General features: G+C 35.2%; 3 protein-coding genes and 2 non-coding genes across 6 annotated transcripts; 3 read left to right on the top strand and 2 right to left on the bottom strand.

The window, feature by feature from the left end:
• Nucleotides 1–139: 139 nt before the first annotated feature.
• trnaa-agc lies at nucleotides 140–212 on the top strand. Its single transcript has one exon. It is a non-coding gene; the product is annotated as a tRNA-Ala (tRNA).
• A 390-nt stretch (nucleotides 213–602) lies between these two features.
• On the top strand, nucleotides 603–675 carry trnaa-agc. Its single transcript has one exon. It is a non-coding gene; the product is annotated as a tRNA-Ala (tRNA).
• A 1,420-nt stretch (nucleotides 676–2,095) lies between these two features.
• Nucleotides 2,096–5,000, bottom strand: ccdc25 (coiled-coil domain containing 25). Its single transcript, XM_044106215.1, has 9 exons — nucleotides 4,840–5,000; nucleotides 4,614–4,661; nucleotides 4,500–4,539; nucleotides 3,878–3,929; nucleotides 3,661–3,736; nucleotides 3,482–3,585; nucleotides 3,195–3,397; nucleotides 2,283–2,328; nucleotides 2,096–2,195 (listed from the first exon to the last, which is right to left on the bottom strand). The coding sequence occupies exons 1-9, from the start codon at nucleotides 4,862–4,864 to the stop codon at nucleotides 2,166–2,168; spliced, it is 624 nt and encodes a 207-aa protein (XP_043962150.1). The 5' UTR covers nucleotides 4,865–5,000; the 3' UTR covers nucleotides 2,096–2,165.
• Nucleotides 5,001–5,535: 535 nt separating this feature from the next.
• esco2 (establishment of sister chromatid cohesion N-acetyltransferase 2) lies at nucleotides 5,536–15,398 on the top strand. Of its 2 annotated transcripts, none has more exons than XM_044106213.1 (15): nucleotides 5,536–5,718; nucleotides 6,277–6,342; nucleotides 7,111–7,235; nucleotides 7,346–7,664; nucleotides 8,058–8,340; nucleotides 9,166–9,275; nucleotides 9,698–9,803; nucleotides 9,901–9,979; nucleotides 10,100–10,142; nucleotides 11,043–11,187; nucleotides 11,927–12,058; nucleotides 12,938–13,027; nucleotides 13,100–13,243; nucleotides 13,805–13,989; nucleotides 14,631–15,398. In XM_044106213.1, exons 2-15 carry the CDS (start codon nucleotides 6,290–6,292, stop codon nucleotides 14,761–14,763), a joined length of 1,947 nt encoding a protein of 648 aa, XP_043962148.1. In that variant the 5' UTR covers nucleotides 5,536–5,718; nucleotides 6,277–6,289; the 3' UTR covers nucleotides 14,764–15,398. The 2 variants fall into 2 exon arrangements, with proteins under 2 accessions (XP_043962148.1, XP_043962147.1); XM_044106212.1 differs by having other exon boundaries at nucleotides 5,539–5,718; nucleotides 8,055–8,340; nucleotides 14,631–15,211.
• Nucleotides 15,399–15,627: 229 nt separating this feature from the next.
• Nucleotides 15,628–19,014, bottom strand: pbk (PDZ binding kinase). Its single transcript, XM_044106211.1, has 7 exons — nucleotides 18,934–19,014; nucleotides 17,859–18,020; nucleotides 17,350–17,489; nucleotides 16,968–17,137; nucleotides 16,693–16,822; nucleotides 16,308–16,487; nucleotides 15,628–15,994 (listed from the first exon to the last, which is right to left on the bottom strand). Exons 2-7 carry the CDS (start codon nucleotides 18,017–18,019, stop codon nucleotides 15,762–15,764), a joined length of 1,014 nt encoding a protein of 337 aa, XP_043962146.1. The 5' UTR covers nucleotide 18,020; nucleotides 18,934–19,014; the 3' UTR covers nucleotides 15,628–15,761.
• Between the last annotated feature and the right edge of the window lie 1,047 nt (nucleotides 19,015–20,061).

The following is a 20,061-nucleotide window of genomic DNA, read 5'->3' as shown; positions in this document are numbered from 1 at the left end:
CGATATATGATTGAAAATTTATCAAAGTAGTACTCTACACTCGACAGCAATAACATGAAAGCAACAAAACAAAACATGAAAGCAAAGCGTAATGAGTATGACGGGAAAAACTGACGTCAGTGTTTCCGCAGTGCATTATGGGGGATTAGCTCAAATGGTAGAGCGCTCGCTTAGCATGCGAGAGGTAGCGGGATCGATGCCCGCATCCTCCAAGCTTTTTTAACTTCTGATAGGTGTTTTTGCTTGCCCACGTTCAACTGTAGCGGTGGGCATTTTTGTTTTTAATTTTTCATTCGACTACATTTAGAATGTTATTCGTTGTTTCGTTAAATTCGGACCTGTTAAAAATCACTTAACGGCTAGCTTGCTGTGGAAGCTAGCGTCAATCACATTCCCACGTGGCTAGGGAGAACACGAAATCTCTAGAGAACAACATAAGTTGGTCATAAATACACACTAATTTCTTCGACTTTTTATGATTGAAAATTTATCAAAGTAGTAGTCTACATTCGACTGTAATCCCTACAAAACAACATGAAATGTATAAAAGCGTAATGAGTATGATGGGAAAGAGTGACATCAGTGTTTCCGCAGTGCATCATGGGGGATTAGCTCAAATGGTAGAGCGCTCGCTTAGCATGCGAGAGGTAGCGGGATCGATGCCCGCATCCTCCAAACTTTTTAACTTATGATAGGTTTTTTGCTTGCCTAGGTTCAACTGAAGTTATGCGCTTTACCTGTAATCAAACAATGCACAACAAAATGTTAAAGATAATACGAGTGAAGAGCATAAGATTAGAAGATGCGGGTATCGCTGTAGCATACTTCTCGCATGCTACAGTGTTCCAGTGTCAGAGCAAAGTAAGCCCCTACCAGCCAATCGGTGCTCACTTCATATCCAGGCGGTCCAATCACATCGCGCGCTGGTGGCTTACTTTTGACCAATCACCGTCCACCCCCAGGACCTTTAAACTCAGTTGACGACGAAGAGTTAGGATTGTTTCATCGGTGACTCTTTGGAATCCTATATATTTTTCTTTGCAATAGCTCAGTGTGTGTTAGATTCCAGGTTTATCTAGTTGAAATTAGCATAACATTTTTATTGTGGGACTGAGAATAACAATAATTCTCTGAATCGTCGCAAATGGGGGCTTCATGTTTGATTTTGTCTAGCCCCGCCAAAAAAGAAGGAAAATACAAAATGCACTTTGTGTTGTAACACGATTACACCAATATGTGTTCTTTAGTGTCATCAATAAACGTGTTACATTTCTGAATGCCGAAAACAATGGACTTTTTGTCCGCCTGTTTGGGTTATGGGCTTGCTATCAAAATTATAATAACCTACATTATTAGATAATTCTACTGCTATGTGGTATTGCTTCAGAGCAGCAGTGAATAGTGAATGTTGCTTATGCTCACCTGTGAGTTCTTTAAATGCTGAGTGAAAAAAGTGATATAAATCCAGTTTAACGATTGTGTTAACTAAAACAGTAGTTATACTTAATTTTTAATACCTATTTATGCTTTTTCCCTGTCAGATCATAAATGCACATCTAGCTCTCTGTAAAATCCCTCAGTCGACTCCTGCTGGGATCAACTGAGGAGGCAAACAGGAGTGAAGGTGCTGTGCAGGGAGAGCCTGGCGTAAGGAGGAGGTTCTGGCTAAGCCAGCGATCTACCATTTGAGCAGATGGACATTATTTCATTTGGAGAGATAAATTAGTCCATCAGTAAATCTTTTACTTCAGAATAAATTTTTTCGACTTACAGAATACTCTACAATGAAATTACCAAGCAATAGCTTTTCAATTTACACAATTAATTCTGTTTATTAAATCTGACATGCAGACAAAATTGGCATATTGAGCAAGGAAGCAAGAGCAGCTTCAACAAAATGCTGTAGGGGTGAGTGACTGAAACAAAAGACACCATCATTAATATAGCTGTAAAAACTGAATCTGCTGTCTGGGTTTTCTCCACCCCAGACGACTCCCGTCTTCCTTTAAGTCTGAAAACGGCTCCTGAGTCGTGAGAACTGAGTCATTTCTGCTCCGAGTGTTCTAACGCAGAATGAACCTGTTTATTTTTTTACTTTCGTTCATTCAAAGTCTGTAAAGCGATGGCAGCAGGGGAGCCCGAGCTTCCTGTCGTATTTTCAGGCATCACATGAAGTCGTCCGAGTCATAGCCATCCTGCAGAGAAGTAAAAAATACATATTCTGTAGGCATAAAATAGTTTTCTAACTGGAATATCTTCTGTTTTACAGCAAAAGTTTTGACCTCGTTAGTTTTCATGTTTTCACTCTTCATCAGTGATGTATAATTCCTGGAAAATAAAAAGAAAAGTTTAATTTAGAATGATTAATCGGATTAATCAATTATTGAAATAATCGTCAACTAATTTAGTAATTGATTAATTACGAACTGGATTATACAGACTCACAAAAGGTGACTTACTGAAAGAACAATATACTCAGAGCAGTAAAACTTTAAAAACTGTACAGAAAATATATACAATTAACAAACGTAATCCTATATAATAACGTTTTAGGAAATAAAATGTTTATTCTCTTATTTAAAAAAAGATTTGTATTATTTCTTTATTTGCATCTTTTAGTGTATTTCTAATATGGTATGAAAAAAGCCATGCCAGATCAATCAACAGAATAATTGATTGATTAATCAATTACTAAAATAATCATTATCTGCAACATTAGATTGAACAGTGAATTTTATTTGGAGTGGAATGGAAATGCACAGCCAACTTCAGATATTTGTCTGTAAAAAAAACATTTAAAACCTTATTTCAATGTTAAAACATAAAATCTTACAAAGTAATTTTGGTCTAGTTTCTACTGCAAATATCTTAGTAAACCTGAAATAAAACTAAACTAGCTTACAAGTAACTTTTCAGCAAGAAATAGGAGCTTGTTTTAAGTAAATGATTCCTTAATACAGATGAAATAATCTGCTAATATGACTAGTTCCTTTTCATCTGTATTAAGGAATTATTAACTTAAAACAAGTTTCTATATCTTGCTGAGAAGATACTTATGAGTTAGTTTTGTCTTATTTTAACTGTATTTGCATTAGAAACTACGTTAAAAATACTTTTTTCTGTGTTCCTTCAAAGTCACACTTATGCACCACTCTACATATAGGTTATAACAACAAAAATATACTTTGGCCCACCTGAGCTCTTCCATTTCTTTTTTCTTCTTCTGCTCTTCTTTCTCCCTCCTTTTCTGCTCCTGGACTTGAGCTTTCTTCTCATTTCTCTCCTCCTGATCCCTCGCTTCCTTCTCTGCTGCCAGATCCGGGAAGCGCTCTTCTCTTGTCTTCTCCAGGCGGTTTACGATTTCATTGATCTTCTTCTCCACAGCAACAAGCTTCACCTGCGAGAAACATCAAGCTGTTGGTAACAGGAAGTAGAGACAGACTTTAATTTTGACTTTCAAAGAAATATTTAGACAACTGACCTCTTTCTGTTTGTGAAAGCCAATTTGTCCAACATCCATGTCTCCTGTTTTCTTCAGGTTGGCCCACGCCGTGTAAACCACGTTGATGTTGTTCATCTTACAGCCTGAAGGTGATAAACACAATCATCCTTCATATGTCAGACACAGACAATGGATTTACTGTAAAACTGCAGGATTACCCTGGATGCTGTTGTTCTTCACCAGCTGTGCACAGTCTACCAGCACCTCTGGAGGAATATCGTCTATGGTTTTACCCTAGAAATGAGACAAAACACATCAACCAACCCAAAACAAATAACTAATCCCAGTTACAAACTGAAAATACAGGCAAAAACAACATTTTAATGAGGAAAATTAGGTTAAATTGGTTGCAGGTTTCCTCAGGTGACTCTTTACCTTTGGCATTCTTAGATAAACATGAGCTGAAGAGAGTTTGTCAACGTGAAACCTGCATTTAGGGGGATAAAAGAAAAGTTATTGTGAAATTTTTTTACACATTAAAGCATAACAGATAATGGATGACATAAAAAACTGCACCTAAAATGCTGAAACTGAATATAAATCATTTAATAAAAATTAATCAGTGATTTGACTTTTTTCATTCCATTTACTTTACATAATGCTAAAAAAACATCTAATTTTATTTCTTGCTTTCTGTTCAAAGACAGATTGAGGCAACATTATTTAAATCCCTCATTTCCTTTTTTATTACCATAAAAAGAAGATTTTGTAAAGAATTTTCCTTGTCTAATTTAAGTTTTCTTTATTCATTTTTTGACCATTTAAATTTGTTTTTTCAAAAATGTAAAAAAAAATGTTTATGTGTTTTATCACATGTATTTTCTTTAACAATTTTGCAGAAGGCCATCTGTCAACATTAATTTTAAAGTAGAGCTTCAGATTCTTAATTGTATTTTTACTAGAATAATATGAGTTACAAAAAAGTAATAATTTCTTTTTGGGATAAAACTGCTTTTAAGAGACTAAACTCAATAGGAAACAAATATTAAAGACTTACCAGATGTCTTCGGGCCAACCATATTTAATGAGATCCTCATCTGCAGAAAGAAACGGCTCAAGTTAAAGATAAAAGAAGCAATATAAGCATAAAGTTGTGAAAAATCAAGCTTACTTTCATATTTATCTTTTCCCATGTAGATTGTGAATGGAGGGTCCACCACTATATGAAAAAAACAACAAAAAATATGACAGCTGATTGGGTGAAATAGAAATAACCGGACAAATGCCTAAAGAATAAAAAAACAATGTAAAACAATTAATAAATTACTGATGTATGAAGCTAATCGGGCTACAAACCAACAGCGCTGATAGTTTGATGATGATGAAGCTGCACTCACCGGCACTTGTGAAGTAAAGCACCATTTTAAAACACAGATAATATATTAATATGACAAACTTAGTTGATGAATTAACTACAAATAAAGAGAAAAACTTGTGAGTTCACTGTTCGTTGCTAGTGTCACTTTACTCATGTACGGACTGACCCGGAAGTTGTTAGTGGTTGGCATAAAGTTGCAATGCAACGACAGGAAGCAAGCACAATTTACTCTTTCAAAATAAAATTTTTCCAATTAAAAACTGAAATCTTGAAATATCCTGGATTTCTCTTTGTATTTAGAAAAATTGAGAGCAAACGTTCAGGCAGTTTCATCGTGATCTTAGCTAAGTTTTTCCTATTAATTTGACAGCCAACAATATAAAAAAACTCTTTAATCGACTCAAAATGAGAGGAATATTTGTAGAAACTGCTATCAGACACAAGCTAACAGCTTATATTTATGTAAAAGGCTTGTAGCATGGTCTAACATGTAAAGTGCTTTTACTTGTTCGCTTAAAGTACTAAATTAGGTTCAATATTTTTAGCTTTGCTAGCCAGTTCAATCCGTTGATTTAAATGCCTTTTGTCAGCCCGGATTACTATTTATTAATTTAATCCGACCAGAATCCTAGAAAAGAAAATATTGATACTGCTCAGTATTTGGGTTTAGCTGAAAAATCCTTATTTTGAAGGTCACTCTTCAAGTTTTCACTGACGTAGTGTTTCCGGTTCCGTTGTTGTGCAGCTATTTTTGGACTAGCGCGGGCTCTTCAAAAACACATCGGAGAAGCGCGCGAGGACGGAGCAGCTGAAGCTCCAGTTTCGTAGATTTTCTTATTTTTTCGATGCCTTAATTTCGACATTTATCATTTTATCTAGTCTAGAAGAAGCCTGTTCGGTAAGACGAATTAAGCGTTTTATCTTGTGTGAACTGTAATTGTTTGTAGGTTTGATTCTGTCTTTAAAATCGCATGTTTAATGATCAAAGTCAATAACAGTCGAAGCTAGCATACTTTTAAAACATTAACGACTGTTATTGACTTTTGTTATGGACTTTGCATGCTCCATTCACAATCTTCATGGTTTCTTTTTCTGAAAATACGAGAACAGGCGGTTACATTTGGCTGTAAAAGAATGACAAACGGAGCAGACTGATTTATTGTTTCATAAGCTAATCATCCCGCCAAACGCGCGTTTACTTTAGTCGTCTGCTAAACCAGCCTCAAGCTAATTATAAGCTAACTTAGCTTAATATACAGGAAGATCAATATAAAGCTGCTTTTCTTTATTCGATCCTCCTTATAATTCATAAGGGGATGTTGTTCAACCTGTCTCTGACACTAATATCCCTGTTTGTTATTTTGTAAAACAAAATATGACTTAAATTTAATCTTAATTTTTGTTTGCGGAGATGATTATTCTTGTAAAAACCTCAATCTTTTGTCGTTATGTGCAGGTAAACTTTGAACATGATAACAACCTCAACCAGGAAGCGAAAGCTGTCCTCCATGGACTCTGACAGGTAAGATGTACACACCTCACGATTAAGTGTTTTCTAGGTTTGGAAAGTGTTTGATTTCTGTATCAAGTCCTTGAAACTTCACAGTTTTATAAGAAAGTGCAATCAAATATGTAATAGCTGCCTAAATTATTTGCAGTTTTAACTCGATGTTTTCATCCTCCAAATAAAAAGATTTTTGTCTCACTGTCTGAAGTTAAATCAGACTAAACTTTTCTTGTTTCAGTTCAGTTAAAATGATCAAAATTATTTCTGAAGTTAGCAAGAATAATTTTTTAGAGATTGTTTTTCTGACTTTCTTTGCATACTTTGTAAAAGCATTTAATTTGAGTCTTAACACAATTAGCTTGAATTTTTTTCTTTGTAACGAATATCTATTACTCCTAATGGCTCAAAAACTTATTGATCTGTGAAATAAAGGTTGTTTTAAACATTTTTGAAATTGGGAAATTTTTTGTTAAAGTTTGATTTGTCTTCATGTTTAGGGTTTGTGTGAGAATTTTTAAAACATAAAATGTTTTTCTTTACCTTGTCCTTGCTGTAGCATGCTAATGCAAGACATTGTCAATAAGAGTAATTAATTATATAATAATGAACTGAAACTGTCTTCGGGGGTTACTTTGTCTTATTTTTATCTCAAGTTTGAGAACTTGCCTTGAAAATGTTTGGATTTTGGATGTTTTTAAATGTACAAACTCTGAAAAATTTTATTTTCATGTTGAGTGTTTAGACTATTGTTTCTTCCAATCTGACGTTTTATTCAAACATCAGCCACCCGACCAAGGAGGGCAGGAAGGAGAAAATGTCTCCGGTGAAGAGGAGATCTCCAAGAGAGCGGCTGCTTTCACCAACCCTGTCGCAGCATGGTGGACAGGAGTCGCCATGTAAGCCAGCAGGTACGACACACCTGATGCATTTCTCTTTTGCACTCAAGGTTTTGCTTACTGGAAACAACAAATCTTTTGGGGGAACTGAGGGAGAAAAATCTTTTGACTCATTTCTGTAGGTTCTCCGCGCAGATCGGCCCGTAATAATTCCCCAGCGAGGCCTTCGGTGATGACGAGTTCCTTCTACGGCAAGCAGAAGGGCGTTTATCTCACCCCGCTTGAGAGGAAGGCAGTGAAGGAATCTCTTCCTTCCCGTCTGTCTGCCTTGTCTTCTCCTCCTCAGTCTGCCAAAAAAACAGACAAGAAAATAAAGAAAGCTGCAAAAAGAGGCAACAAACCCAGAAAATCATCTGTGGGATCCAATAAGAGAGCGAAGAAGGAAACCAGAAGTTCTCAATCACCTGTAAAGACGATTCAGCTGACCAGATGCAACACAAGGTTTGTTTCTAATTTTTAAATCTATGAATTTCATGACAAATTAAAATGAGTTCAATAACTTCCATTTGCATGATTTATCTTTTCTCTCTTTCTGAAAACTGGATAATAAAAGTCTTCAGTCTGCTGCTTTGGTCTCAACTTGCCCTCTTTTTTTTGAAGGAGAATTTTATTTATAGAGACTTCACAATTAATTTTATTAGTTTTTCTGTTTTGTTTATTTTGAATATTTAAAACTTCTTCCAGTTCAAGAGTGAAAAGTTGATTAGAATTTAAAGTTTATTGATCTGTGAGAATCTGTTCTTGTATTATATTATTTGAAAATGGTCTCGAAGCAACAGTTTTATTGTTAATCACAATAACATATTAACCTTTAACTGTTGTTTTATTTAGCAGTGCTGCAGCAACATCCAGCAGCAGGAGTGTACCTCCAAACAACAAACCGCCAGAGGCGAAGAAGGTGATCACCATTTCTTTTGGCAGCCTGAAACCAAAGCCAAAGATCTTCGTCGGAGCTGCTTTCTTTGGTACAGGAAAGAAACCGACGTCCATGTACAAAAGGTTGTCGACCAGGCCCGCTCCAGTCAAAACTAAGAGCCGCCCTGAACCGCAGCAGAACAAGGAGATGCCAAAGCAGCAGGATGAAAAGGTCGTCCAACAACAGCAAGAACCAGAAAAGGTTTGTGCATCATTTCTGAAGAGGACTCTTCACACCTGCTGTCCTGTTTTTTGATTTAAAACAGATTATTATTATTATTGGTGGCTTTAACAGACATCTGGCTATTTAAAACTACAATACAAGAGATTAGTGTGTGGTTTAGTGTTTTTTCTGGATGTATTGTGATTAAACCACCAACTAAGGTTACTACTTAAGACTTTAGTGTTAGTGTGCAAAATGATTTCTTGATAATTAAAATGTCCATTAATTTAGTCATCGATTGAGTACCTGGAGTACCATCCTCAAATGACAATTTACTGAAAGAAAAACATTTATTTCAGTAATTAAGCCAGAATTGTACCAAAAATCTCTATATATCTTTAAGACAAAAAAATCTTTGCCTGCAAATATGTTCTTCTCAAGTTTGAACTTCACCCAGTTAAATTTTTATTTAAAAAAATAATCTGCCACTTTGCAGCTTTCGCTACCCAATTATTAATCAGTTAATTAAAAAAACTCAACAGATCAGGTTTATGTTGAGTGTTTCGCATGTTTAAAAGTATTTTTTAGCTGCAAATTGTCAAGTTTTCACTAAAAGAATTCTATGTTGGTGCATTTTAGGCAATAAAATGGTCGTCTTATTTATAAAAGGAATCAAAAAATTTTCTTATTTGTATCTTTTAATGTATTTCTAATATTGTATAAAAAGGCTCTAGTGGTTAAATAAAATCTGCAGAATGTGCCTTTTTTATCTGTTGGCTGCAGCCCTGATTGGTGTACAACACTATATGAAATAAAACGATTTAATGTAAGATATTGGGGGTTTATTTTTGTTTCATTTTACAGCAAATAAATGTGGAGGAGAACCAAGACGGAACTAAGCAGAGGACAAAGTTTGATCCAACTGACTGGATGGACGTCGTCGATGAGGAGGAACAAACTCCCCGCCCATCAAGGTAGGGGGCCAGAACTATTTATAAAACTGATATAAATGTTTTTATATTTCAATTCTTATAAAAATGTGTGTTAATCTTGGAAATAGAAGAGTTGTAAGCCTGTGAAGTTTCAATATTCTGTGTTTTAAATGCTTCCTCAATAGTACTAAAAAGTGTAAAATTTAATCAGCTGTAAAATTCTCAGGTTTTATTCTTACTGCCTGTTTTATATGCCACATTACGTCCATCTATGAAACATCTACATCTTATATGTGTGAAATATTAAACTAAAAAGTGGCTGACATCTTGGTGACAACAAAGAAAGTTCTGGTTCTGATCTGATTTGGATATTTCACAAAACTTAAGAGCTTTGAAATAAAAACATGGCATTTCTGTATGTGTTCAGAAATGAAATGAGTCGGATGTAAATTTTTCTCCCTCAGTTCCCCCAAATTGTTGATGGAAACGCATGGGATTACAAAACGGCTGAAGATTGTTCTTTCCAGAACTCCAAGTCCAAAATCTGCAACATCGTCCGTCTGCAGTCTGGTAGATGCATCACAAGTTCTCTGGATTATTGTGAATTAAATTGGGTTTACATTTTGTAAGTATTTTAACTTTAAATTAATTTTTTTGTCTTTTCCAGGATGACTTGATGGCAGATGGAGGCTCTGAGCCGACCTTTGACCAAGGCGACACAGACCCCACCAAGGCGTCCTCCAAAGGTTTGTTCCTACATCTACAAACTGTTTATTATTCCGTCTGTCAGTTAGAACAACTCATTCTATATTTATACATTGTTCTCCATCTATATTTCACCATTTCATATCTTCTTCTTTCCACAGCTTCTGGAGCCGTGTACCCCATATTTGATTCTTTGTCAAAAAGGTGCGACATTTTAAATATAAGTATTGTTTGATGTAATATGAATTTAATCCAAATATTTTGGGTTTTTCTGTTAAACAAGTTGAATGTCTTAAAACCAGATCAATTCAGATCTCGTTAGCATGTTAGCTGCAACTGTTTAACATGCTAATCTAGATGCTTAGTCAAGCTTTGATTAAACAAGGAAAATGATCAGAAGCTGGGCGGCCATTTTGAATCCGATAAATTAGTTGCAATATAAAAAACTTTTAATTCATGGTAGAGAAACTGAATCACCCAGAGATGTAAAACTCTCAGGCTGAAACAAGTTTTTGACTAATCATCAGAATAACTTGATAGAATAATCGACTATTGTGGCGATTAATCACATAAAAAAATGGTAAATTCTGCAGATTATTTTCAAACCTTATACAATATTAGAAATGCATTAAAAGATGCACAGAAACAACTTTTTTTTTTTATGGGAAAATAAACATTTGTTAAAATGCAGTGACAAAGCATTCCCTTAGCATATATTTGATCTTTTGTAACAAAGGATGCATCTGCAGCTAAAAAAAATTCTGGTTTGTGAAAAGCACAGCTCCTTCTGCTTGGTTGAACATCAATACAATGTGACTTATTTATTTTTTTTTTTTGGATCAATGATCAATAATTGGAGATAAAAATGTCCTTAATTGGAGATTTTATTTAGAGAATTGGAAGCAAGTGAAGCTAATCTGTTCCACTTGAGGAGTTCTAGGCAGCACATATATTCAAAGTTTTTTATTTTTTTTTAAATTCTAAATTCAAATGTAAATATTTTTTTGTATATTGATTATTATTTCAATTAATCTCGATTAATCGTTCCAGGCCTAAAAAGCACCTAAAACTCACGTATTTTAGAATTTTTATCGATGGTTTCAGGTTGAGTGCAGCTCTGCGTTCCCCGGTGTCCTGCAGCACGCCGTCCGGCTCCTCAGGAGCTTCACTGCAGCCGCCATCATCCGCAGCTAAAGAGCGACAAACTCGCAGGAAGAAGGAGAAGCTGGACAGCGACCAGCTCATCATCGTATGTTTAACTACTTTTCCTAGTTTTATGTGTCTGAACTTTGATTTGGTTGATAATTCACACATGAACCTTTACGCCTCATTCAAGATTAGTGGTCAAAAGGTCAACCAACTACCCCACGTTACCTAAATGTAGCAAAATAAGTGCTAAATATTTGTGCAGCAAAAACATTTTAGTTTAATATTATATTTTAAAAGTTTCCAGAGGTCGTCAGACGTTGACCCTCCTCCCCTCCTGCTTACATTTACAAAATCAAACCAATTCGGGTTTTGTGAAAATTTAGCTTTTGCTGCTTGTGTTTGAAGATATTAATGAAAGTTTAGAGGTTAAAAGGTCAGTTACCCCCCCCCAAAATGACCCAAATGACCCAAATCTAACAAAACTGGTGCCACTCGTTTGTGCAGTAAAATATTTTATTTGTGCTGCTATCATTTTAAAGGGATGTTAAAAAAATCTCCAGAGGTTGTCGGACATTGACCGTCCTCCAATCCGGCTTACGTTTACAAAATTAAACAAATTCTGTCAAGGAGATCGGAAGGAGGGTTGCTGTTGGGGTTGAAATTTTGTGCAGCAAAACTTTTCTTTTGTGCTACATTTGCTTTGCAGATATTGATGATCTTTGACCTATGGAAACTTTTGTTCTTTAAAATGATTGCAGCAAGTTTGACACCCATTTTGTCAGATTTGAAGGTTGTTTACTCGTATAAACCTGACGATTTTTATGAATCGTTTTCGTCAGGATGCTGGACAGAAGCAGTTTGGAGCAACGACCTGCAGCTCCTGTGGGATGGTTTACAGCGCCGACAACCCAGAGGACAATTTCCAGCACACCCAGTTCCACCAGCGGTTCCTGGACTCCATCAAATACGTGGTGAGATTTCCTCAATGTCGTCTTCCTTTACTGACACAGCAGAAGCAAAAGGTTTAAAAACGAGTTTAAAATGGGGATGGGCGACATGAAATTAGTTTTTCACCATTTTTATTATCAAAATATTGTGACTAAGTTCTACTTATTACAGCTTCTTCAGGATGTTTAGCATTCAAAACTCAAATAATGCTCCTGATTAACGTTACCACTTTAAATCGCCTTCTTCAGGACGCCACATAAAAACCACACAGAAACTTTAGTCATATTTTCAAATTTACTGTCACTAAACAGTGGAGAAAACAGAAAAAATAATGATTTTATTGCTAATGGAAACTTATCAAGACAACTATAAATCAAAATTCATGTAGGAAATTTTCACAATAAAAGAAACTGTACAATAAATGCCCACCCCTAGTTTAGAATGTTGTATTTAAGCTTATATTGGAAAGTTTAGTGGAAGGAAGTAATTAAAAAAAAAAAATATTCAGATTTTAAACACTTGATTTTGTTTTATATATAAAAATGCAACTAAACATAATACAATAAAAAATTTATTTAATGCCTAAAAAGACAACAGTATTATTTTAGTGTACACTTTATTTGTAGCAGAGGATTCATCTGCAGATTAAAAAAAACTTTTAACATCAACATGTGAGCCAAGTGAAGCTAAAACTATTTTCACCAGAATTTATATAACTTTTTCTGTAGTTTTACCCTAATTACTGTTGGATGTTTTCAAATGGCATGATTATGATTTTTATTTTATTTTAGTCCATGATTATTTGATTAAATTGACAATTTTTTTTCCCCCCAAAGATTGATTTATTGTGTGGTTTAAGTTTATTTAATCTGATCTTATGCTTCTTCGTTTTTTTCCTCCAGGGTTGGAAGAAGGAGCGGGTGGTGGCCGAGTTCTGGGACGGTAAAATCATCCTGGTTTTACCCGACGATCCAAAATATGCAGTGAAAAAGGTGCAGAATCCTCTCAGCGGAGATGTCTGGTTTAAGTTTAGATGCTTGTGTTTAATACTGATTTTGTTTCAGGCTGAGGAAGTTCGTCGCATAGCGGACAACGAGTTGGGTTTCCAGCAAGTGACTCTAAGCCGACCAACTCAGGCTAAAACCTTCCTGTTCATCAACACAGACAGGCTGGTGGTGGGATGCCTGGTGGCTGAACCCATAAGACAGGTAGTGAGGGGTTGGATTTGTTGTGCATTGACTGCATTCGTCAGAAGTAAAAAGAGAATCTAAAAGGTTGGCATTGGGGTTGGAAAAGTAAATTTATTTATTTATTTTTACTTTTTCTTGAAATTTCTGAGGATAATCTCACAGTTTGTTTTTTTCTTGCAATCTTTTAAGTTTTTGAACTCAAATTTCCACTTTTCTAAACTAAATTTGAGAAACTTTTGTTGCAAATTTACGTTGTTTTTTTTGTTGTTTTTTTTTTTTAATCTACACCATTCTGTATCGCACAGCCCTAACAAAACATTAAAAAAATACTTTATTTCAGAATAGCTTGCATTGCAACCAGATAGAAAAGAGTTAATTTAAAACTATTCATTGCACTGTTAGTGTTACTCTGTGAAAATGCTTTACAAATGTATTTTTTATTACATTTGCATTTTAAAACTCAGAAATGATTGATACATTAAAAAGTTGCAACATAGTTGCTTTCAGATTCTTGTTAACGTTTCTAGGTAAACTCAAATTCCAGGTGATTTTTAATGAACTTATCCTGTTTCCTCTCAGGCCTACAGGGTTCTGGAACAGCCAGACCAAAACAAGGACATGACGAAGGACGACTTCATGGATCGCCACAGAGCCTGGTGCTGCTCCACCGTCCCGGAACAAGCTCTGTGTGGCATCAGCCGGATCTGGGTCTTCAGCCTGGCGAGGCGGCAGACCATCGCAACCCGCATGCTGGACACAGTCAGGTGAGACGCCCCTTTGTCACTTTTCCCACAGTTAAATTCAAACACTTTCCCAGCATTTTTATGGTAATATTAAAACTTTTACAGCAGCTCTTTGGAGTTAAAATAATACAAATTAACAACAAGTGACAGTTTCAATCCACTATTGTATAATTTATTACGTTTTTTGTTTTTTTATTAACCTTGATGTAGAATCAGGACATTATAAAAATCTGATAAAACTTTATGTTTTGAAATGTCTCACACACTGTGTTGATCTGAAAATAAAACACAAATTTAACAAACAAATCTCCTAATTTCTATTTATTTCCAGGCCTGTTGCAATGTGCAATAAATCAATTAATCACATGATAAATTAAAATATGCTTCATTACTTTCATCCACATGATTTATCCTTTCTCTCTTTGGATGACTGTCTTCAATTTCCTTTTGTTATTTTTTAGCCTCCTTCAAAAATTGTCATTCTCGAAGGACAATTTTGTTTATAGACTTGATAATTAATTTTGTTTAATTTATGTTGGATATTTAATGTCTTCCAGTTCCAGAGTTAAAAGATCCTTAGAATTGAAAGTTTGGTAATTTTTTATGATGCTTTTGCATTATTGTGCTATTACTTTATATAAAACTTTTTCTTTTTTTTATAGGAGCACTTTCATGTACGGGAGTTACCTGACCAAGGAGGAAATCGCCTTTTCTGATCCGACACCTGATGGGAAGTTGTTTGCTACTAAATACTGCAACACGCCGACCTTCCTTATTTACAACTTCATTGCATGAAGAGTCTGGAGTTTATCATGTTCTGAAAAGATTCTGCTGAATGTTTTTATATGCAAAGCTGTTCTATGTTTAAGGCTTTAACTTTGTGTGTAAAGAAGTTAATCAGGTAGAGAATTGTGTTTTTTGAAAGTTCAGATTATTTGTATTTGTATTCCAGCCTGTTTTATTCAATGTTTGTTCTTTCATTCAGCTTTCAGGCACTTTTAGTGAGTTCAGCTTACTGACATTGAAGTTTATGAAAAATGTTCAACATAAAATCTCCTTTTGGTTTCGGTTGAAAGTATTCTGTGTACTTTGAAGATGAGATATTTCAGAAATATTGATGCCATCACTGTTCAAGGACATTTCTTTGTACATTTAATAAAATATTTTCTTTTAAAATTAAAAAAAAAACAATTTTTCCTGTTTTCCATGGGTGCGGCCCAAAATGACCATTTTTAAAATGTGTATAAATTCATAGAATGAGGGATGCAAATTATCGATTAATAGATTGCTAAAGTGATCTTACTGCTCAATTAATTCATAAGCATATCAGTAATGACTGGATACATTGATGCATCTCGGCTGTATGAGCGATATTAAGATGAAACGTAAGGAGTTTGTCTAGAACCGCAGAGATAATTTTACATCCCACTCCGGACTCGTTTCGACGCTTCGCTCCCACTTTCTACATTATAACCCCGCCGCCATCTGTTTCTGTATCAATGGCTCAAGTTAAAGACCAGCGGCGCCCTCTGCTGGATGGAGACCAAACTACAACATTTAATGGCAGTCTAAAGGCTTTTAATCCATTAAAACTAATTTTATTCTTAGAAACCATTAATTGACAATCAGAAAACTGTAAAAAAGAATAAAAGAGAAGAGCATTTTTACAAAGTTTATTGTGACAAATACTGAGTTAAAGATTGAAGTATAAGGCGACAATATAAAAATCAGCTGGAAAACATACATATAAAGATAAAAATATTGCATTGGGGTTGGAAAGAGGTTGGCCACCATCAGTCAATAACGATCACTTCACATGACGCTCGGTCCAGGGCAGCATTTTCCTCCAAGACCTGGACGATCTGCGCTGCTGAAGGTCTTTTCTTGGGGTTTTCCTCAGTGCAAAGACAGAAGAGCTCCACCATCCTGCGGTACGAGCCGCCCAGCGACGCAGCGTCCAGCGGCGGCCGCGTCCCCAAACGCTCATAGTAGGCGTCCTCATCAAAGCTCATCTCCATGGAATCGTCTGCAGTACACAAAAATACTTTTTTTAAAAAAAATTCAAAGCTAGAAATAAAGTTCTAGATAACAAATTAATCGTTGATTTTTGAAAACTACTGAATTCAACTACTTATGAAATAGCTCCATAAATGAGAGGTTTTTAATAGGAGTGAACAAGTAAAACCAAAGAATCCAACAAATATCGGTTTTGTTAGAAATTTTTTAAACTTTTCTCCCATATAAATTAAGTGATGAACTTGAGCCAGTTTTATACTTTGATGATGTAACCACCTGCTGTATAAAAAGCAACATATTCTGAGGTACACAAATCATCTTACCCTCGTTTTCCTCGTCGTTGTCCAGCATCTGCAGGTGTGGCATGGACAGAGTCATCATCTCCCACAGAGTCAGACCGAAGGCGAAGATGTCGGCCTTGTCCGTGATTTCTCCTCCCTCCTCCAGAACTTCCTTCGGGTTCCACGGCTCTGTGCCGACGTACTCTGCTCCTGGGTCGGACACTGAAGACAAACAAAGCTCTTAGATACTTCATTTTAAATACACAGATGTCTCGAGAGAAATACATAAAGAAAAAAAATGAGCTAAAATGGATGTCTGGTATGGACAAATACAGGTTTTACTTAAAAAAGTAAATCTGATTCAGTTTTTATAATTTTCAAAGTGCCAAACAAACTAAAGAAATCTTTTAACTGATGACGAGGTTACCTCTCATGTTCTCATCAAGGTGCAGAGAAACGCCAACGTCGCAGATTTTGATGGTTTCAAAATCCCCTTTGATAACAATGTTACATGACTTCATGTCGCCATGCAGAAGCTTCTTCTCATTGTGAAGGTACTGCAGAGACGTTATTAAATCATTTAATTTACTGTACATAGATACGTTAATGCTAGCATTCACTGGGTTTACTCAAATTTAAGACATTTTAAGACGATTATGAATGCAATTTAAGAGTTATGTCGACTGTTTCTGAAGCGTTTACCTTCAGTCCACGTGCCACATGCAGAGCCACCTTCTCTATGTTGGCAGCAGGAAAAGCTTTCAGTCCGTTTTCCCTCCGCTTCTCGATCAGGTCGTTGAGGGACTGCTCGCCTCCATACTCCATAGCCAGACACTTTGAGCCGTCTTTTGCCGTGGCAAAGGCGCGGAAACCTTGAGAATGACACAAAGAGATAAAGAACTACTTCTAAGAATGACACAGAGAACGGGAACAGAATAAAACCTCCAACATTTCACCTCAAAGGCCTTTTTTACACAATAAAAACAACCTAAAGTACCTCCTAGGTGTGTTTTATTGATATTTATTCATTCATTTTTGCAGATTTAGCTTTATTCTACATGTATGTATTTGTTCTTAGTCTTACCAACAATGTTTGGATGGTTTATTCCCTTCAGGAGCTCGGCTTCCTCATTCAGACGCATCTGGTAAACCTCAACCTGTTTGGACGCACATTTGCTATTGATCTTCTTCACAGCCCATGGAGAGAAGTTTAGCTTTCCCACTCTGGATTCAAATTAAGTAAAATAAATAAATTAATAATAAAACAGTTTTACTTTCCTTTTTGTCATTGTAACACATAATCTCAAGCAAAAAAATATGAAAAATTTTTTCAAATTGTAATTTGAGACAATAAACAACTAATATTTAATGATTTCTCAACTTTCTGTATTATTAGATGGCAGGCTTTGCAAGAAATTAATTATATGCAATAAAATTAACATTATAAGAGAAAATGTTGATTTTTCCAGCTTCTCCTTTTGTTGCCAGTGGCTGACTTGTAGGAAGTTTTTAAGTATTTTTCTGTTCACAAATACATTAACAAAAAATGAGATTCAGATGAGATGGAAGTCAGTTTCCAGGATCTTTTCTAACCTGTCCATGAGGTAAACACTGACTCCAGTCCCACAACCCAGCTTCTTCATGAAAGGTGAAGCAGGAATGGTGATCGGAGTCCCACCTCCGCTGCTTCCAGAACTCCTCACCCGGCCTCGAATCGGGGTTTTAAACACTCTGTCCTCATTTAGAGAAGCCATTCTGCTCAAGAAAACACATTAAAAATATTAGAAACAAACATATTTCATATTTTTAGCGTTCTTACCTGATTAAGCAGTGTGATAGGCGGCCAATTCACAGTCCTGGATTAACTCAGATCAGCTTAATTTTAAAATCTATATAACAATATTAGAGTGTTATTGGATCTGGACTGGAATAATTAATTAAATATGGATTATTTCAAAGATTAATATGTGATTTCTTTAGATGCTGTTTGTAAATTTACAACAACAGCAGTTTTACTGATTAATCTTCACTGATCATTTTTAAAATAATGTTCCAAAAAGGAGCTAAAAGTAGTAAAAGTGTTCTTAAGAATAAATCAAAGCAAAGACACATCTTTCTTTAGAAGTTGGGATTTTTGATTTCTAGACTTCAAAACACGCATTAAAAAGTCCAGAAACAAAGACTTTCACACCCACACGTAACTTTCCCTTTATTTACCCAGATCTGATTTAAAATCTCAAAGTAGTACAGTAAGACAGAAAAAGAAATGCTGCATGTATAAATTCACAACCGAATAAAAGTATGAAGTATTTTATGGCGTACGGATACTCTAAATAGCTGTATTTATAAATTTTAACGTCCGAAAAATGCCGAAATTTGAATGGAGGTTGATACATTAAAGGAAAAAGCGTAAAATACTTTCGCGAACTGTTAAAATTATTCTTGAACAGCGTCAGAATATCCTTTTGTTAAAAGTTACAAGCGCAACAAACACTAGATATTACTTTTTTCACACCAAGCGAAGAAAAAAAAACCCTTAAAATGCTGCTAGTTTAATCAGTTTATCGCTTAAATACATAATTGAAGTTAATGCAGAAGCAGTATAACTTACTAAATCTTTCTTTTGATACTTAAAACTTAGCATTTGGTTCAATAAATTTAAAGTTACCTCAGATTCTTTCTCCTGGTAAGAGTAAAACAGCCGGTATCCAACCGCGCTGCACATTCAAACTAACGGCTGTTGTCGGTATGGTCGCCGAGGAGGGACAAAATAGTCCACATTTCTGAAACGTTTCCAGGAGCAGTTTGTTTGTCAGTATTTTTAAATTTTATTTATTTTATAAGCACAGTGAACGTCAGATGCTTATTGTAAACATACTTACTGAAGAAAAAGGACTAAATAAACGAGAGGAAAATAATTCTAATTAAAATTTACACCAGCAGAGGGCGGTCATGATTTTTGTAATTTTTTTTTTTTAACTTTGATACGGATTTCTTAGATGTTTGACAGGTGTATCTGAGAATGTGAAAAGACTGAAATATTTGAACCAGCTTTTATTAACACGGCAAACAAAAAAAAATATTTTTTTTGGAAATTGTAGTGTTTTCATTAAGCAAATTAATTTTAAAAATGTCAAATTGTGCAATTATAAGCGCAATTTATAATTGCGCATATAATTATACAATTGTATAATCATACAATTTATACAATTTATAATTATAAATTACAATTATTGCACCAATGGACGAAATTACATTGGTGCAATCGAAATGCACCAAATTTTACTGCAGTTTTTTTGTGCTCAGTCACTGATTTTTTATCAAATGCTTCTTCAAAAATCTGGTTGCATGCATTCTTAGTTTGCTTTTTACCACCTCCGAATAGTAAAGTTTTTTTAAAACTACTTGTTTAAACTATTTGCACTGTTCTTTAAAACTTTTCAAATCAGAATTTTGGAAATAAATTTTACAAACTTGCTCTTTCTCCCTTATGTACCTGCTTTATAACCAGCATCGTTGGTAGCAGGAAGTATGTTCTGGTTTGTTTAATGTCTCTCCACACACTGGAGAAAACTGCAGCTCAATCTGCTCATTGTGTGAAAGTAGACCTCTGTTACTATGAGGAAGAGGAGCAGGAATGTGGCCTGATGACAAATGGACATGGAAGGGAAAGACTGGGACTTTTTCTCCCAGTTCCTTTTCCCCTCGAAGCAAAATGAGATCATGTTTGTTAGCTCTGCAGCCACATGCTGTGGAGAGTATTATGAGACCTTTTATGCTCAGACACCAGAGATAT

This window comes from Gambusia affinis, linkage group LG22, assembly GCF_019740435.1.
Source record: "Gambusia affinis linkage group LG22, SWU_Gaff_1.0, whole genome shotgun sequence".
Classification (NCBI taxonomy): Eukaryota; Metazoa; Chordata; class Actinopteri; order Cyprinodontiformes; family Poeciliidae; genus Gambusia; species Gambusia affinis.
The sequence above is the reverse complement of the archived record's forward strand: the minus strand, read 5'-3'. Positions and strand labels throughout refer to the sequence as shown.

Excerpts from the sequence above, each read along its gene's own strand:
- esco2 (XM_044106212.1), top strand. The coding sequence starts at position 6,290 with ATGATAACAACCTCAACCAGGAAGCGAAAGCTGTCCTCCATGGACTCT. Across the intron at positions 10,143-11,042 it reads TTTGATTCTTTGTCAAAAAG|GTTGAGTGCAGCTCTGCGTT; the intron begins GTGCGACATTTT and ends CGATGGTTTCAG. Across the intron at positions 13,990-14,630 it reads CGCATGCTGGACACAGTCAG|GAGCACTTTCATGTACGGGA; the intron begins GTGAGACGCCCC and ends TTTTTTTTATAG.
- ccdc25 (XM_044106215.1), bottom strand. The coding sequence starts at position 4,864 with ATGGTGCTTTACTTCACAAGTGCCG. Across the intron at positions 3,586-3,660 it reads GAAGAACAACAGCATCCAGG|GCTGTAAGATGAACAACATC; the intron begins GTAATCCTGCAG and ends TATCACCTTCAG. Across the intron at positions 3,398-3,481 it reads GCTTTCACAAACAGAAAGAG|GTGAAGCTTGTTGCTGTGGA; the intron begins GTCAGTTGTCTA and ends TGTTTCTCGCAG.
- pbk (XM_044106211.1), bottom strand. The coding sequence starts at position 18,019 with ATGGCTTCTCTAAATGAGGACAGAGTGTTTAAAACCCCGATTCGAGGC. Across the intron at positions 16,823-16,967 it reads ATGTGGCACGTGGACTGAAG|TACCTTCACAATGAGAAGAA; the intron begins GTAAACGCTTCA and ends ACGTCTCTGCAG. Across the intron at positions 16,488-16,692 it reads CCTTGATGAGAACATGAGAG|TGTCCGACCCAGGAGCAGAG; the intron begins GTAACCTCGTCA and ends GTTTGTCTTCAG.